The sequence below is a fragment of the Patagioenas fasciata genome, chromosome 27, assembly GCF_037038585.1.
Source record: "Patagioenas fasciata isolate bPatFas1 chromosome 27, bPatFas1.hap1, whole genome shotgun sequence".
Lineage (NCBI taxonomy): Eukaryota > Metazoa > Chordata > Aves > Columbiformes > Columbidae > Patagioenas > Patagioenas fasciata.
Window position 1 is genome coordinate 2,335,398 of NC_092546.1, and position 19,493 is coordinate 2,354,890.

Genomic DNA, 19,493 nt, shown 5'->3' on the forward strand with positions numbered 1-19,493 from the left:
CCCTCTGTTTCTCTCACGTTCTCCACCACACAACACCCAGCTCTGGATAAATCAACTTCTGCAGCATTAACACAGGTCTGTCTGAACACGTCCCATTGGGGATTCCAGTGCATTAAATTGCAGAGAGGAAAGAACAGAAATGAGGAGAGAGGTCTGTTAAGTTACCACATTAATGCAAATCAGTCCTCTATTAAATATATAACCGCTAAAAGTTGTGGGTTTGGAAGGGAAACAGGACTCAGCTCTTCATTATAAGCAGTATCCACGAGTTTCTGAATTACACAGAAACAGGGAAGGACCAGAACAACTATTTAAAGATCTTTCAGTCCGGTAAAGAAATCCAAGAAGATAAGTGTTATAGATGATTATTTTGCGTTATAATACTGATAATAACTGATATGTGTTAGTTACTGACACAGCGCACCTTGCGTCTGCAAGAACAAAGAGCGACCCTTAAAAATTAATGCAGTTCAGGTGCGGAGAAACTTAAAAAATATGAAGAAAAACTAAAATTGGAGGATAAAGACAGGAAGAAAAATATATATATACATAATACACCACTTAGTTTTACATGAAAACCCTGTATGTTTTTCTTAAGGACATATTGAAGTCACTAAGTGTGTTTAAGTTAATAAGTAACTACAATGTCAAACAGATTCCTGATTTTAATTGCGATTTAAATCACAACCTGATGTCCTTCTGAAACATGGCTAATTTAACCGAGTACCGCAAGACTAATTACTGAGGACTGTCTTATGGTTCCTGCTACAACAGGAAACCAGATTTCTGCCATAATAGCCAAAATTTGCAGTTTAAACCAAGAAACTACATTAGAGATATCGCAGACGGCTGAGTTGTAGGGAATGGGGTGATGTGTGTTCACTGGACACCCACAAACCCCCACCAACTCGACACCCCTCGGCCTGACCCGTTTCTTACCTGTAAGACGTTGCTCTCAGCCTCCTCCCCCGTGATCACCTCGACCTTGGCTAACAGACACTTGCGCGCCGTCGCTTTGGTGTAAGCGGCCGCAGACTCCGCCAGCGACTCCGAAATGTTGTTAGCTGAACGACATGGAAGTTCAGGAACAATGAGCACGTAATTTGGTAAGAATGGTAAAGATCTCGCACAAACCCACCAGAATTTGGGGGAGAAAGTACAGAAGACAGGCGGTAATAGAACATTAAAAATAGGATCGAGATTCAAAATCGAAGCTTGTCTTTAAAACTTGTTTTAAAAGCACGAGAGAAAAGGTAAGTTATTGAAAAATACAACATTCAATACCTCTGCTAACATATAGACACCAACATCTGTGCCAACACTGCTACCAGCTGTGTCTCCACACGTAACGCACGATTAATTTTCCACTTCTATTTTATTTATCAGTTTGCTGGAGGATGCTCATAACTCCCAAGATTTCCAGAAATTCTTGCCAATGTGAAGTGTCACAGAAATGTGGAACCCAGCAAATCGTTCTTGGTTCAAGCAACAGGTTTGCTGCACCCACTCTATACAACACATATCTGCCTCGGGATTTCACTCACTACAAGTATCATAGAAATCACAGAATCCCAGAATGTCAGGGGTTGGAAGGGCCCTGGAAAGCTCATCCAGTGCAATCCCCCCATGGAGCAGGAACACCCAGCTGAGGTTCCACAGGAAGGGGTCCAGGCGGGTTTGAATGTCTGCAGAGAAGGAGACTCCACAACCTCCCTGGGCAGCCTGGGCCAGGCTCTGCCACCCTCACCGGGAACAAGTTTCTTCTCATATTTCAGTGGAACCTCCCGTGTTCCAGTTTGCACCCATTGCCCCTTGTCCTGTCCCTGGTGGTCACCCAGAAGAGCCTGGCTCCATCCTCCTGACACTGCCCCTTTCCATATTGATCCCCATGAATGAGCCCCCCCTCAGTCTCCTCTTGTCCAGCTCCAGAGCCCCAGCTCCCTCAGCCTTTCCTCACACGGGAGATGCTCCACTCCCTTCAGCATCTTGGTGGCTGCGCTGGACTCTCTCCAGCAGTTCCCTGTCCTTCTGGAACTGAGGGGCCACAACTGGACACAAGATTCCAGGTGTGGTCTCCCCAGGGCAGAGCAGAGGGGCAGGAGAACCTCTCTGACCTACTGACCACCCCCTTCTAACCCACCCCAGGTACCATTGGCTTCCTGGCCACAAGGGCCCAGTGCTGGCTCATGCTCACCCTGCTGTCCCCAGGACCCCCAGCTCCCTTTCCCCTACCCTGCTCTCTAATAGCTCATTCCCCAACTTACACTGGAACCTGGGGTTGTTCCTGCCCACATTCAAGACTCTACACTTGCCCTTGTTCTAGTTCATTAAATGTTTCCCTGCCCAGCTCTCCAGCCTGTCCAGGTCTCTGATGGCAGCACAGCTTCCAGTGTCACCACTCCTCCCAGCTTGGTGTCACCAGCAAACTTGCTGACAGTCACTCTGTTCCCTCATCCAAATCATTGATGAATATATTGAATAATACAGCCCCAGCACTGACCCCTGAGGCACTGCACTGGATCCAGGCCTCCAAAAGTTTGCCCCATTTCTGCACATTTCCTGGCTGCAGGTCCCAATACTTGCTCTGTTAATTCCCTCTACTTTCGTTCTCCTGAAGATACTCCCGAAACAGCAGAACAACCATGAAAACAGCGTAACCTGTATGTGTTTAATATTAAAGACAAAAGCACAAGAGAATCTATCGCATCCAGCACCTCCCAGCCCAGCCTGAATCTTTGGGTACAGGAGGCAGTAAATGCAACATAAAAATTCTATGTTTTTATAAAGTCATGGTATATTGAAAAATACAATAATTTAAACAAGAAATAACAACCATTCCTAAAAATAATGTATTGTTTTTCACCTTTCTCTGGTGTGGCTTCCTGAGAAGATGATTCAGACCCAGACTCCGTAGCAGCGTTCTCCTTGTTACTCTCTGTGCTCCCTTCATTTGATTTGGGTGGACTCTATTGCAAAAAGAGGAGGAGGTAAACACAAGAGCTCATTTTGCAGAACAAGACTAATGAGCAATTACTACGGGAAGCTTTAGTTCAATAAACCACACGGCAAAAGAAGAATCCCGCACACAACGCGCTTGCACAGTAAACGCCTTCCTGCTGCTGAAGTGCAGCGGGACCTGAAAACCAGTTCACATGATTTTCCCCTGAACTGACATCCCATTCCAACCCTTATTTTAAATTGTGCAACAGAGCAAACCCATTTCGGCTCCAGTTCAACCCAAGGTACACCCGGCTGAACCACGTGTTGTCAGACAGGTATGAACACCCAGCGTGAAACGTTTCCCTTTGGTACCAGCACAGCAGTAAAACCCACAGTAGGAAACAAGGAGGCACTAGAAGTTTTGCCTTAGGTTGGCACCCAATAAACAGAATTTCCTGAATCCCACCTTAGTGCTGGGCTTGAAATCCCATCACTTGGGGCGTCACATAACTTCTCTCAATTTGGAGGACAGTAAACATGGAACACCCTCCAATGCTTATGTTGAAAAAGCCATTTAAAGAAGCAAACTGTGCCATAAAGTGCTTGGATTTGAGAAGCACATGCACTCCAGACAAAGCATTAATGCTTTATATTAATGTCCTTATGTTGGCATGGAAATCCTGGAGAGCATGAGCTGTTGGAGACAACAGCTCCTAACAAAATAACTTGTCTGCAAGGGGAACCGCTAAAAGAAAAGCGCCATCCAGTGAGAAGGGTAATTAAAGGTTCTTAAAATTCCTGAGTGAGGATCCATAGTGCAAAGTCCTCCCAAAATCGCAGCACGGATACTCACTAGGACTCGCTCACTCATGTTCTGTCCGAAAACAAACTTGTTGCTCGATGCGTCTGCGCTGTTCGTAGAGTTCTCTACACTGGAAAAGGAAAAACAGAGCAGGTTTTAGAAGTCGGGAAAATATCCATTTATCTTCTGCTGGTAAAATTCCTCAAAAACCAAGGGATTAGGTACTAGCTTTAAAATTAAACACTGCTTGACACAGGAAGAACAGCAAAAACTAATTCAACTTCACAACATGGGATCATATACTGGTGTTACAGAATGAGAGTTCTCCGAGTGGTGACAAATGATCTTGTCACTAAATATCTTCCCTTTAGATCTCAAACTATATATCAAGCAACACTGAATGCTGAGAGAGGGCTTAGTGCTTAATTATATAACATACTTATTAAAAATAGTTTCCTACACATGCAAACTTGAGCCACAACATGTTTATAGGTCAGTTTTCTTAGAAACAGAAAGAATGGAAGTAAAACCACTCGCAATATCCTAACTGAGCCAAGGTAGCTGGGATACGTGATGCCTTTTATCAGAGGAGCTGCAACGCTACAGCCTCCCCAACACATTCCACAATCAATCTCAGCCCTCACACCTTCCCTATAGAATAAGCATCATCCTCTCACATAGCATTTTTATTTGTTTTATTTATCACCACATTTCCTAGGTGAATATGCAGAATGCAAAGCACTTGAAATCAGCCTATGTGAGTCTCACCAAGTTTGGAAAATTGGGGCATAAGTCATTGAGGGTTTAAGGGGAACTAAACTGCTTCAAATAGTGCAGAGCTGCTACTTCTGAACAAGGAGATCCAAAGAACAGAGGAAATGCCCAGGGGAAGAAAGTTTTGCCGACTAAGGGAATTAAACACCACAGTTCCAAGCTCCAAGCGGGAACTCAATATGATCTACTGACATCTGCTGTGATCACAATTTTCAAAGGACTGAAGCTTTCCTTTCACAAATGAACTGCCATAATGTCTTCCCATCTCTCTGGAAACCAGAGCCAGCTCCACTTAGAGACGCATTTGTAAGGCAATGCCACAACTAAGCTTCTGGCAACTGACATTCCATTAATCCTCCCAAAGGAAAGACTCCATTGAGATATGGCGGTAGATGTCACACGAAAGATCTAAATAAATGTTCTAGTATTTGAAGCCCACATGTTAGAAGTTATTGCTGTCAAATGCAATTAGAAAAACTGGACGTTGACCTGGTACCCACAGAGTCCCTGGTGTTCCCAACATCTCCAGCGCATCGCCCGAGGAGCTCGATGTCCAAAGGGATTACGACTGCAAAACTGCCCAGTGCAGTGGGGAACAGCCTTAGAAATGCAGAATATGAGGACAAGGCGAGCACACATCGGTGCTTTTCCTACAGTTATTTCACGGCTTTGCTCTCAGTGGGATTTTTCCCCTGTGCTTTTCCAGCATTACTTGAATTCACAGCTCCGTGTAGCAAGGAATTCTCTTGTTTTCTACACTCTCTGTAGCATTACTTGATTTATTTGACCACTACTGAGCTAATATAATGTGATATCAACATTTTAGCCTAAGTGACGGCTGTCACAGTTCATCACAGTATATATGGAATTACAAGCTTTCTCCTGGCTGCCTCACTTTCCACATAGCTACAAATTTCTTCTCTCCAAGGCCTCCCACAGTTGGGTTCTTCCTTATTCACATGGGCCCTCTATAGTGCTCTGAAAAGCATATTATCCATGAGCAAATAACTTCTTTTTTAACTATTCTTCCCTTTTATTCATATCATATACGAAAAGTATTGAACACCACAAGTAAAGCACAGATCTCTGTAGGATTCTATTGGCAGCTCCACAGAATCCCAGAGTCAGAGTGTCAGGGACTGAAGGGCCCTGGAAAGCTCATCCAGTGCAATCCCCCCATGGAGCAGGAACACCCAGCTGAGGTTCCACAGGAAGGTGTCCAGGCGGGTTTGAATGTCTGCAGAGAAGGAGACTCCACAACCTCCCTGGGCAGCCTGGGCCAGGCTCTGACACCCTCACCCCCAACAAGTTTCTTCTCAAATTTAAGTGGAACCTCCTGTGTTCCAGTTTGCACCCATTGCCCCTTGTCCTGTCACTGGTTGTCACCCAGAAGAGCCTGGCTCCATCCTCCTGACACTGCCCCTTTCCATATTGATCCCCAGGAATGAGTCCCCCCTCAGTCTCCTCTTCTCCAGCTCCAGAGCCCCAGCTCCCTCAGCCTTTCCTCACACGGGAGATGCTCCACTCCCTTCAGCATCTTGGTGGCTGCGCTGGACTCTCTCCAGCAGTTCCCTGTCCTTCTGGAGCTGAGGGGCCACAACTGGACACAAGATTCCAGGTGTGGTCTCCCCAGGGCAGAGCAGAGGGGCAGGAGAACCTCTCTGACCTACTGACCGCCCCCTTCTAACCCACCCCAGGTACCATTGGCTTCCTGGCCACAAGGGCCCAGTGCTGGCTCATGCTCACCCTGCTGTCCCCAGGACCCCCAGCTCCCTTTCCCCTACCCTGCTCTCTAATAGCTCATTCCCCAACTTACACTGGAACCTGGGGTTGTTCCTGCCCACATTCAAGACTCTACACTTGCCCTTGTTCTATTTCATTAAATTTCTCCCTGCCCAACTCTCCAGCCTGTCCAGGTCTCTGATGGCAGCACAGCTTCCAGTGTCACCACTCCTCCCAGCTTGGTGTCAGCAGCAAACTTGCTGACAGTCACTCTATGCCCTCGTCCAAATCATTGATGAATATATTGAATAATACAGCCCCAGCACTGACCCCTGAGGCACTGCACTGGATCCAGGCCTCAACTGGACTCTGCCCCATTGACCACGACTCTCTGGCTTCTTCCCTTCAGCCAGTTCGCAGTCACCTCACTGCCCGCTCATCCAGACCGCACTCCCTCAGTTCAGCTGGGAGGATGCTGTGCAGACTGTGTCAAATGCCTCACTCAAGCCAAGGGAGATCACGTCCACCGCTCTGCCATCATCCATCCATCTTGTTATGTCCTCATAAAAGTCAACGAGGTTGGTCAAGCACGACTTCCCCTTGGTGAAGCCATGTTGACTGACCCTAATGACCCCCCAATTTATTCTAACGCTGTTTCTTTCTAATCATTTGTGAGAAGACTTTTCTCATCTTGTGTTAGTTTTCTGAAGAGATTTTGGTGAGGATGTGGTCAAGTAAATATGTCAAATGCATTTCCCTTGACCAGATAATTGAGAATTCCCCAGACCTGAATTCCACCCCCTCGTTCTTCAGCAGTCTGGGTTCCTACGTGCTCTGTATCCAAATAATTCTGAACACAAAATAAGGAAAACTGTTCCATAGGTTTGTTTCCCTGTAGTCTCACCTGGAACTGATGTACTGTAGGAAATAGTTTGTTGCAGAAGGTGCGTCTGAGGCGGGGGGGGCGGCGTTCTGCACGTCGCCTGTCTCATTGCTCTCGTCTCCTAGCTGGAAAAACCACAAGTACATAGTGATGGTTTCAACTGCTCACCACACAATTTTCAGCTCATTCTTTCCCACGACAAAGTCCCATCCACATTTTCTACAGTAAAACAATGGAATCCTACATCCCAGTGTGTCACTTTCTTTCTTCAACAGGTGCTACTAACAATCCAGCTCCATTACTCCACTGGTTTGAACCCATTTTTTGGCCCTATTTTCTCACTGTTTCTGTGAAGTCTTGTTTGCATGGGAGCACCTTAGGAACACATTTCAACTTCATTATTAGGAGCACAATTCAACTCAATTCTGAGAGAAAACATTATATCGCACTGAGCTTCAGACGTCACCCATGACTGCAGCAGATGCATTTGTTTTTGAAAAAGCTTCTCATGCTACTAAACAGTATTAAGTCATTTACTAAATATCTGGAAGGTTACTTTATTAAACAGCCAACCGAAATGTGCTCACAGCTTCTAATTTTTCATACGTACATGGAGGTTTTAACCCTGTTAAATACAGTGCCTTCAAAGTACTTCATAATTGGTGCGTAACACTCATGCCAACAAGTGATCTGTTCCATTGCCTCTGATCCTCATCTAAATAGATCAGCTCTTAGTCGAGATGACAAGCACATATTTACCTTAACTCTATCTCTTAAGTTTTGCCCAAATACAAAGGCTTGCTGTGCGTTCAGTTCCGCCTTCTCAGAGCTGTCATCATCTGAAGCATTGCTGGACTCCTTCTTCTGACACTCTGCTGCCTAAAGAACAGAAATGGAAACCTTTAGCCTGGGTGATCGAGTTTCTTTAAACTAAACCCACGTTATGACACATCACACAGTCACGACGACAGGCCAGTGATGTTTCCAGAGCTACAAGGCAAATTTTACATTTAAAAAATATTCTCTGTTGTTGTTTAGAGCATCCTAATGAATCACAGAATGGTTGAAGTTCAAAGGGATCTCCAACAATCGTTTGGTCCAAAAAGCAGCATCGAGTTCAAAACGACACGAGGCTTTGTTCTCTGTGTTGCGTGGGGCTCCTGCAGTTTCCTGGGGATTTTCAAGACATGGAGACAAGGTCCAGCCCAACCAGGTCCAGGTCACAACACAGACACAGGACAACAACCAGATAGAGAATGTTCCCGCTCCGCTACCTTGTATAAGCACAGAGACCTCCACGACAAATCCTTTCTGCCAGTAAAATAAGACCCTGACTCAGATCCGCTCTAACAAGAGCAGACCGGCCACATATACAACTGCAAAACACCAGGGACCTGCGCTCACAGGGAAGATTTCTCTGTGGTACATCCAGTCTACACCAAACATCTGCACATACAATTACTACAATGAAACTTTTAATTACAGAACTGTTCACTCTTATCAGGCAAAAACTGCAGAGAAACTCCAGCATTTAACTGCGGGAACTCCAGTGACATGTGCTAAAAACCTTCAGGCGGATGAAGCCGACTACAAATGCCACGACAACGAAGAATGTCCCACCACACTCCTTGGTAAAACCACAAATGTTCAGTTATGAAGCTATATAGTATTTAATAATTAGGTTTCAGTGATCCTTAACATTTAGATTTAAGAGGTTTCTTCTTGGGTGTTAAAAATGTAGAGAGGGTCTCTATGATAACATACAGAGGTAAGCAGCATGTCCCACACAGACTTCATACCAATCCATGCAAATAATTTACTTATTGCTACTTAATTGCGGCAGTAGTCCGTCACTACACCTTAAAATCCATTCACACTTGAAGTTTTCCACTTAAATATTCAGATATCAAAATTGAGACTTGAATTTCCACTAAAATGCCACTGGTAACAATATTACTTCTGTGCTCAATGTGGCATTGAAAAGAAACCCGCTGTCTAATGGACCTACAAAAAACAACCCCTAGAAGTCCATCCAAACCCCACACCCCCTCAAAATCCCCAAACACCCTCCTCATGCTCTCAGACAATGTATTTTAAAGATGCTGGCTCAGTACCTGCAGGAAAAGGGCCAGACACCCTTTGCATAGAACAGGAAAGCAACTGTTTAGTTACTTTATTTTCAAGATGCCAAATAAACAATTTTTAATGCGCTCAGATGCCTCTTCCGCCAGCTGAAGCTTTTCAGTCCCTCATTACCTGCGCTCTCCCTCCACCATATCCTGGGAGAAATTTATTAATATTAATTAATATTTGCCACTTCTGGACTTTTACCCACTATGTGCTCCAATCTCTAAGCTGCTTTGTGTGTTACTCATTCACTTCAGTCACCTGTGTTCTTTCCATCCACACACTTCACAGAATCCCAGAATGTCAGGGGTTGAAGGGCCCTGGAAAGCTCATCCAGTGCAATCCCCCCATGGAGCAGGAACACCCAGCTGAGGTTCCACAGGAAGGTGTCCAGGCGGGTTTGAATGTCTGCAGAGAAGGAGACTCCACAACCCCCCTGGGCAGCCTGGGCCAGGCTCTGACACCCTCACCCCCAACAAGTTTCTTCTCAAATTTCAGTGGAACCTCCTGTGTTCCAGTTTGCACCCATTGCCCCTTGTCCTGTCACTGGTTGTCACCAGAAGAGCCTGGCTCCATCCTCCTGACACTGCCCCTTTCCATATTGATCCCCAGGAATGAGTCCCCCCTCAGTCTCCTCTTCTCCAGCTCCAGAGCCCCAGCTCCCTCAGCCTTTCCTCACACGGGAGATGCTCCACTCCCTCCAGCATCTTGGTGGCTGCGCTGGACTCTCTCCAGCAGTTCCCTGTCCTTCTGGAACTGAGGGGCCACAACTGGACACAAGATTCCAGGTGTGGTCTCCCCAGGGCAGAGCAGAGGGGCAGGAGAACCTCTCTGACCTACTGACCACCCCCTTCTAACCCACCCCAGGTACCATTGGCTTCCTGGCCACAAGGGCCCAGTGCTGGCTCATGCTCACCCTGCTGTCCCCAGGATCCCCAGGTCCCTTTCCCCTACACTGCTCTCTAATAGGTCATTCCCCAACTTACACTGGAACCTGGGGTTGTTCCTGCCCACATTCAAGACTCTACACTTGCCCTTGTTCTAGTTCATTAAATGTTTCCCTGCCCAACTCTCCAGCCTGTCCAGGTCTCTGGATGGCAGCACAGCTTCCAGTGTCACCACTCCTCCCAGCTTGGTGTCACCAGCAAACTTGCTGACAGTCACTCTGTTCCCTCATCCAAATCATTGATGAATATATTGAATAATACAGCCCCAGCACTGACCCCTGAGGCACTGCGCTGGATCCAGGCCTCAACTGGACTCTGCCCCATTGACCACGACTCTCTGGCTTCTTCCCTTCAGCCAGTTCGCAGTCACCTCACTGCCCGCCCATCCAGACCGCACTCCCTCAGTTCAGCTGGGAGGATGCTGTGGGAGGTTGTATGAAATATCTCACTCAAGTCAACACCATTCCACATCCAATTGTTAGAAATCAAGACAACACCAGTAAAACCATCCCCCATGGGCAGGGGATTGTTGTTGTCGCAACTCTCACTCTCTGCATGCAGAGCAAGAGACGAACCTATAGGAGGAAGATTTCTTCGTACCATCTGATTCGGTGCAGAAAGCAGTATTCTAACTGTCAGCCCACTGGACAAAGGCAGCCACATTACAGGAATTCAATATTTATGGTAGGAATTCAGAGAAAATAGGTATAGAAAACCATCCTTAAATGTGGACTCAGTACATCTTTGCTGTTCTTGCGTTAAAGATAAATATAGTATAATATTACGACAGTATAAAATCTACTACTGCACCTCAAGTGTGTATAACACAGTATGGATAGAAAAGGGGCTGTCACTGGTGAATCTGTGCTCACACTGCTAAAAGAACAGCCTGTTCAGTGAATATTGAGTGTCCTCCCGATCCTGCTCCAACTCACCTTGTCTTCAGAGTCCGAACTCTTCAGTGTTGCGTTGCTTAGTGATTCCGATGTGGCTGCAGAATCTGGTGGGATATTTACACCGTTGGTGCCGCTGCTGAGAACTGCAACAAGGGAAGAGAAAATGACATCAGTTCTCTAGATCTTTAGATGGTCCTAAACGTTTCCTATAGCAAAGTGCATGCTGTTGTCTTGTTCAAGTCCATGAAATGTTGCAGTGTAAACTAGAGAGCTCCCACAGTATTTTGCAAGGGACATAAGGACCACAATTTGGCAATTCTCAACAGAATCAAAGTTGAAAGGCAGAAAACCAAGGCAGCAAAAAGTCACTTAATCTATACAAATACTGCAGGGGCTGGAAGACACACAACTTCACACAAGCACCCTGCTCCAATCTAACACCGTTCACAGCCAGTTCAGCTCCTCTTTGGACTTGAATTCCCACTGAAAATTTGTACCCCAGTATTAAGTCTCTGTAAAGCCCAAGCTGCGCCAACAGGCACGTCAAGAAATCCAACTAGAAACATGCAGTTCTGTGCCAGATTCAGCATTAAGTTACTTCTCTTGCAGTTCAACTGAACATCCAAACAACAAAAGGTGAGGGGCTGAGGAAACAGAGTGCAGGAGCCACAGACACCTTGAACAGTTTCTTTTTGCTTTAACTTCCAGTTTTCCATCATTCCTATTTCTATTAGCTAGATCAAATTCCATGACAATGCAATAAGCACAATATACATGACCAAACTTAAGAAATACAATTGTATCTTGAAGATTCAACTGGTCCCTAGGCCCAGAGGCACCTACTAGTGATGGAGGTGTTTAATGTCACCGTGCTGAGGTCAACTGCGACCGTTCCATCCATCAGCAGCTTATTACACTGTGGAAAATGCTGCCATTCGACATCACCAATCCACACCCTTAAAAGTTTATTTAATCCAAAAACCAAGCATGGACTACACCAAAGTTAGAGGCCTGGCAACATGAGGCATCCTACACTAGAACTGAAGCTTTGAGTGTGTTATCCCTTACGCAACACAGTTTAATATGTAAAGCATTTAATTTTCTGAAAGGAGAAACCTAGCGAAACGAAGGCAGACGTTGAGTAAAACCAAACCACTATGCTGAACAGATTGGGTGTTTTCCTTCTAGAAAGCAAGCGCGTTATTTATTTACCCATCTGTGAGAAAGCTTTTGGCTGCGGCGCCTGCAGCACGGCCGGGCGTAGCACGCTGCGCTGCTGCTCCTTCGGCTTCTGGCTGGGGACACCTGCAACACAAAGGTTTGTCAAGAGCTATAAAGCTTTAAAGAACTTGGCTTTGTCTCATCTCCTCTGTAACTGCTTCCAAAAGAGCACGGAATGGAAAAGGAGACATTTCAAAAGCCTCCACCCTCTTCTTTCCCATCCTTCACTCAGCCTCAAGCTAGAATTAGTCTCAAACAAAGACAACTTCCTAGCCTTAAAAGACATTTTAGAATATATTCTCTACCTTACCCAGGAAAGCACAGAAGGAGAGTTTGACTGACTCAGAAATAAGTGAAAATGTAAGAGAAATGAACAGTACACAAGCAATCCTATTTATGCACTGACATATTATTCAACTATAGGTTCCAAGTCTTTTCTCCTTCAAATTAGTCATTTCCAGATACTGGTAAATGTTTTTGTGTCGTTTTTTCATATAATCAAACGTATTAATAGTGTAATAATCTTATGTGTTGCTTCATTTCACAGCCTTTTGGCTTTTTGAATGAAGCTGGTCTCTTTGGTTTGCTATGGTAAGATACACGGTAACACAACTCTTCATTCCATCCTGATTCAAAAACCCAACTGATCTTACACAACCTAAATAAAGACATCCTAACATCAGCTTTAGAAGGTTACGGCAATCCCGGGAGGTTCTGTTTGCTTTATCAAATAAAAGATGAACTCTCGATCCAATATCATACAAGAGAAGTTACTCATAGCAACCCTGCTGAATATTCTGCGATTTGTTCCATTTCTGGCCACCTGTATTCCAAGGACACAGCAACAGTAAAAACAACTCTCCAGTGACACAACAGTAGTTTGAGGAAACTCCTATAAATAAAGTGCTTGAGGTGGTTTCTTTGTGCTGCTGCACAAGCCCTGAACTGACCTGCGCTGGGTGCCTGCCCATGGATCAGGATCGGCGGCTTCAGCCGGAACCCGCTGCTCTTCTCCTCTGCAAGCAAAACCCACAGTTACAGCTCTAACACACCACAGACACCCATTCAGCCACCATTCCCTCAGGCTTCCTCCGTTGTGACAGCCCATTTTATAAATATCCAAAGACAAGAGATTTTCAGAGAACAAATTCCCTGCTTCCAAAAGAAATCTGAATTTAGAGAGCAGCGTAGGGGAAAGGGACCTGGGGACAGCAGGGTGACCATGAGCCAGCACCGGGCCCTTGTGGCCAGGAAGCCAATGGTACCTGGGGTGGGTTAGAAGGGGGTGGTCAGTAGGTCAGAGAGGTTCTCCTGCCCCTCTGCTCTGCCCTGGGGAGACCACCCCTGGAATCTTGTGTCCAGTTGTGGCCCCTCAGCTCCAGAAGGACAGGGAACTGCTGGAGAGAGTCCAGCGCAGCCACCAAGATGCTGAAGGGAGTGGAGCATCTCCCGTGTGAGGAAAGGCTGAGGGAGCTGGGGCTCTGGAGCTGGAGAAGAGGAGACTGAGGGGGGACTCATTCCTGGGGATCAGTATGGAAAGGGGCAGTGTCAGGAGGATGGAGCCAGGCTCTTCTGGGTGACAACCAGGGACAGGACAAGGGGCAATGGGTGCAAACTGGAACACAGGAGGTTCCACTTAAATTTGAGAAGAAACTTGCTCCCGGTGAGGGTGGCAGAGCCTGGCCCAGGCTGCCCAGGGAGGTTGTGGAGTCTCCTTCTCTGCAGACATTCAAACCCGCCTGGACCCCTTCCTGTGGAACCTCAGCTGGGTGTTCCTGCTCCATGGGGGATTGCACTGGATGAGCTTTCCAGGTCCCTTCCAACCCCTGACATTCTGGGATTCTGTGATTTCCAGTGATCATCACAGCAAATATACACAGAAACACAAACAGTTGCAAGAAAAAAAACTCAGAATTGTTTTTCAGGAGAAACACAAAACCATTTTCACCTTGGAGATCCTTCTGTGAAGGGCTTAGAGGTTTAATAGAGGTAATAGAGTTTTTAAGGGAGAATCAAACCAAAGAAAGGACAATCAAAAGTATGAGTGAACATGACAGCTGCTAACAGGTACCCAACTGCTAATTACCATAAATTAAAATTAATTGCTTAATATTAGTTTCTTGTCATTCCTTTAGCTTTTACCTTGTGCTTTTACAGCATGAAGGTAAAAGAAATCCCCTTGCTTGCACTCACCGTAGTTAAGGTTTTTAGATAAACTATCAAAATCGCCAAATATTCATATATCCATAGCGATTACAAAATGCATTCCTAAGAACTCACAAGGTATAATTATAAAATGTTTTTCTTTTAGGGGCATAACGGCCATGCTCAGAATAAGACAACTTGGCACTGCACCGTCTTACTGCACTTTGTTATTCTCCTGTCATTTAAGCCAAAAAAACGATTGTGGCAGAATGCAAACCCCCCTCTCTCCTTCGATATGGAAGGAGTAGGCACATCTCCCTCTCTCTCTGCTGCTTGAGGCCAACAGCTTCTTTTGTTTGGCCCCAGAGCCCCCTGGCCAGGGCCGTTAGGAGAAGGGAGCACTGAGGTGCCAAGGAGCCGCTGGGCGCCCACGGCCGGTGTGGGGGATGTTTGGAGGCTTCGGGGCACCCACAGCCAGGGTGGGGGTGCAGAGAAGCTTCTGCAATGCCCACAATCTGATCAGGCTATAAAAACGGGGTTCTTGTCAAGACTCTGCTCTCTTGCATGGATCTCTTGGAGCACAAGCCAGATGCTGCCACCAAGAGCCCCGCCAGGACGGAGACTCCGCTTGCCTTACCACCACATGTGTGCGTAAATTAACCCTCGCAGGACTGTGAGTTTATCTACTTTCCGTACACGTTTGCACGTGTATTTATACTTTCTGTGCACATCTGCACACGTACTTTCCGTGCTCAATACGAGCATATGTATAAATAAATCCTCGCACAATCGCAGGTGTATTTTCCTCCCGTGCTTCCACATAAGCACGCGTACTATTCCATGCACGTTTGCACGTGTTATTTCTCCTCGCAGGATTGCGAGTGTATTATAAATTTACCCTCGCAGGATTGCGAGTGTACACTTCCCATACTCAACACGAGTACGTGTATCCCTTTAAAATAACCCCACCCTGTGTTCATGCAGTGTGGACTCTTCCCAGACTCAGAGACGGCTCCAGCACTGTTTTGGTGAAGCCACATGCATGCACTCTGTGGACCGCCTGTTGTATCAGTTGCTGCCCCTTAATAATTCTCCTCAACTGATATCCAAACCTGTATTCAAGTCACTTTTGGAGTGCTAAACCCTGTTTCTCACCGGTTTAATAAAAGTTGTTTTGGACCCTGTTGTCCCTTAAACGAACCTCGGGGGGCCTCTGTGACAAACGTGTATTCAGCGACACCAACACAACCAAACCGCAGAACACGGTGATGAAGAAAATAATCGGTACTGTCAGCAGGGTTCACAGCTCAGGGTTAAGCATCATCATCACCACCACAGATCATGGTTGATCTCAATTTCAGTATAAAAAAATTGAACATCCAAAGTAGGTACATGGAAGTTTCCCTCAAGTTTGATGTTGCGGTGAACAGGTGGGCACAGTTGTATTGCAGTTTTCCACCACCGCTCCCAAAGCGCTTGAAAATCCCAAATACCAGGATTATTGTTACCTTCAGCAAGCAGGATATCAAGTGATTAAGTGAGTAAAAGAGCAGCTGTAAAATCAGAACCATCACCACTTCCATTTTACCACACAGGGTCCTGCTTCTGAATTAACAGAACTATACGATTGTGACCAACTGACAGCAGTTTGCTGAGAAAAAGCAGAAACATGTCAATATTCACCTGGTTCCGAGTCAGAATTGCCTGTAGAGGGTTCACAGAAGCTCGATGGCATGAAGACATTGTTCTTTGTTACTGTAGTCAAGGAAAAGGAAAGATATAAAGTTGTGTATGTTCTTCTTAATTAGAAACTGTTTCCAGACACACCAATGCTGCAAATTTAAGGTTATTTTTCTGGGGTTTTTAAAGTTTTTTTTCTAAACTAAACCAGTATTCCAGTCACAGAAGTAAACAGATCACTGGCCGTAAAAATCCCCTTTCTCCACAAAAGGAGAAAGACCAAGTTTTATTTATTCCAGACCAATTCCTGGTCTGAATTGAATCTGAGCTGGGAACTAAGAGCGATATTAGAACTTAAACCATACAAAATACATATAACAGTTCAAAAGGCCTCTGCAGAGAGGGCAGAAAGGAGCGGAATAAACACAGGAAGCCAAAACCTGAGCTCCTCAAAGACTGAGTTTGCACTACAAATTAAGCAATGTCCATTCGAACTGTCCCACAAGGACAAAAACACTACAGAGGCGAGTACAGAGTATCTGCAGATGTTACAGTTCAGCAGCATCGCAATCAATAAGACAGCAAAAAACATCTGAAAGGAAAATGCAAAGGACAGTGTTTCTTCTCCACCCTTTGCTGAGAACGAGAGAATTGAATCATGAAGAGTTTGGTCAGGGCCTGTTCAGCAGCTGAGGTACTTTTGGTATTGCACAAAGAACCACAGACGATGTGATTTTTGGGACTGTGATCTGCAGAACAGGAGCAGATGATACATCAAGAGCCCCAAGGCAGCAACAGTAGTTCGGGGTTTTTTGTCTCCAACAGATCATCTTGCATGAGGTAAAGTGCAACAAAGTAAAGGCTCTTCTGGGTGACAACCAGGGACAGGACAAGGGGCAATGGGTTCAAACTGGAACACGGGAGGTTCCACTTAAATATGAGAAGAAACTTGTTTGGGGTGAGGGTGTCAGAGCCTGGCCCAGGCTGCCCAGGGAGGTTGTGGAGTCTCCTTCTCTGCAGACATTCAAACCCGCCTGGACCCCTTCCTGTGGAACCTCAGCTGGGTGTTCCTGCTCCATGGGGGGATTGCACTGGATGAGCTTTCCAGGGCCCTTCAACCCCTGACATTCTGGGATTCTGTGATCTTAAGTTCAGACTGAGACTCAAAGATTTGTCTGGCAGCAGAGTACAAATCAAAAAGATTTCTGGTAAATTCAATTTAACAGCTTTTAGAAGCTGAAACTCTGAATTTATACAAACTTGCAGATAGAAAATGCTTTAAAAACCTCAGTTCTCAACTCTGTTGGGTTTCACTGAATTCGCTAACAGAGAAAATACAAAAACAACCAAAGCTCATGGCTGGGTGGTCTCAAACCAAAGCAGAGCAGACAGGAATTAAACTGCTGCCTGACTGCACAAAAGCGGTTTAAGGAAACCCATCTTTCCTATATAACATTGTAACAACATTTACCTGACTGAGGAGGGAACTGAGTTAAGGATGAAGTTCTCTCCCGCTTTACAGGTGGACAGTAGTTCCCGTCCTCGCGATCAGATTCTGCAGGAAAAAAAAACACCCACAATTAGAGAAAATGTACAAAATCCTGTAGCCGTATACTCGTGATTTATTTAATCTAACAATCGAATCTCTTACCATCTCCATCTTCTGGACTCGATCCATCTGCTGATCTCTGAAATCAGACGACAGTGATCAAACAAAAAAAAATCACACACTGAACATTTCAATCTCTTTGCATACATCTGAATGTTTTAATCATCAGTTTGGAGAGGTTTCTTTACTGTCAATGATATACACTCAAGGTAAAGGGTTATTTTTATCACTTCACATAAATCATATTGTGTTTCACCCACATACTATTCAATGAGATTATTTCATTGACAAATAAGATGCCTGAAAATCCACATCCAAGCACAAACATCCATGCGACAATTCTGACAGTCACAACTTCCTATATAATGAAAATCCCAAAGTGACAATTTTCAAATTTGCTTTGATTTGAAAAACAAAGAAGTTCCAAGCTCATCACAAATACACGTGCCATTTGGGAGCTCATTCCAAAGCACTTTTCCTAATGAACGTACCTGACATCAGCTCCTCCAACCCAAGGGCAGCTGAGGGGAGCATCTTTCAATCACACTAAGAACCGGCACACTGATCTATTGATCGCAATTGGCACTGGATCGGTCTCCTGGTGTCTCCCGCAGCACCAGGAAGGAAGCAGGGAGAAGCACACGCTACGATCACAACATTCAGAAACTCTTTGAACTACCGTTTCCTATATTTCTGAGGATTTCTAGGTCTCTCTCCCATTTTATCTGCCAGTTCCTGAGCTCATTTAATTCCCCTTGTTCCCACAAAACACAATCCCGGATGGATTCTGTTCACTAAAGGAGCTGAGAACAGCCAAGGATGGAGCATCACACAGCGGAAGTGACATCTAAAATACACACCTTGGGTAGAAAACCAGCAGAAAGCACAAAACTTTCTATTTAGCACTGCATATATTTAGAATCTAGACACTACCATACTATCAGAATTTCACTCAACACCAATAAAAACCTACTTACACTGCATTTTGCCTATGTGATTAAGTTTAAGGGGTACTTTTGAATCCCTTAGTGTAGGGAATGAAAAGCTGTTGATTTCTGGAACGCAGCCCCCCACATCCTCACATCTATGAGCCAAATGGCATTAATTAATGCTGGATTGGGTGATCCATGCTGGTCCTGCCTAACAGGTCAAGTACCCCACACTATTGGAAATGATCTTATCAGGCATCCCCCTTGCCAACGTCCAGTAGTTTCCAAAAAGATAAAGCCAAAGTGACACGATGATTGTTTCAACAATCAGTATCAGAAGTCAGAAAAACATTTATTTCGCATATATGTCAGCATTTTGTTTCAATTTATAGCAAAAATCCTGAACGCAAAGGAAACCATTTGGGGAAAAACGGCATGAATTGAAGTGTAGATCTCCAGAAATCCTTACATGATAAGTAATCTCTCCCTGAACTGATTTCCCCAGATCGTACCGAGATGATAACCAACAGGGAATAACCTACGCTGAGATGTTTTCTCTAATCTGCCCACAGACCATAGGGGAAGCTGGGAAAACTACACAAAACCAGGGGGAATAGATGCAGGACACACAGTTTACTTGATAGACTGGAACAAAATCACATTACAATTAATGATAATAAGCAGCAATCCAGCCTTTTCATTTCAGAGGAGCAGGACAGTCTCATCCTATAAAGACCCATTAAGGTGACTCAACTTGTCTCCATTCAGGTCTTTGAAATTAAAAGCTGAAGAGACACAAACCAGGAACAAAACCCAAC

General features: G+C 45.2%; 1 protein-coding gene across 1 annotated transcript in view; it reads right to left on the reverse strand.

Annotated features, from left to right (window-relative positions):
• The window catches only part of RANBP3 (RAN binding protein 3), a 44,693-nt gene that overhangs the window by 7,477 nt on the left and 17,723 nt on the right, over window positions 1–19,493 (reverse strand). Inside the window, exons 3-13 of the mRNA XM_065858379.2 lie at window positions 17,789–17,825; window positions 17,609–17,692; window positions 16,141–16,212; window positions 13,263–13,328; window positions 12,304–12,396; window positions 11,131–11,234; window positions 7,881–8,000; window positions 7,143–7,246; window positions 3,794–3,872; window positions 2,864–2,966; window positions 940–1,064 (exon numbers count right to left, since the gene is read on the reverse strand). Of these exons, the coding sequence (XP_065714451.2) occupies window positions 940–1,064; window positions 2,864–2,966; window positions 3,794–3,872; window positions 7,143–7,246; window positions 7,881–8,000; window positions 11,131–11,234; window positions 12,304–12,396; window positions 13,263–13,328; window positions 16,141–16,212; window positions 17,609–17,692; window positions 17,789–17,825 (987 nt within the window). The remainder of the gene's footprint in view (window positions 1–939; window positions 1,065–2,863; window positions 2,967–3,793; window positions 3,873–7,142; window positions 7,247–7,880; window positions 8,001–11,130; window positions 11,235–12,303; window positions 12,397–13,262; window positions 13,329–16,140; window positions 16,213–17,608; window positions 17,693–17,788; window positions 17,826–19,493) is intronic.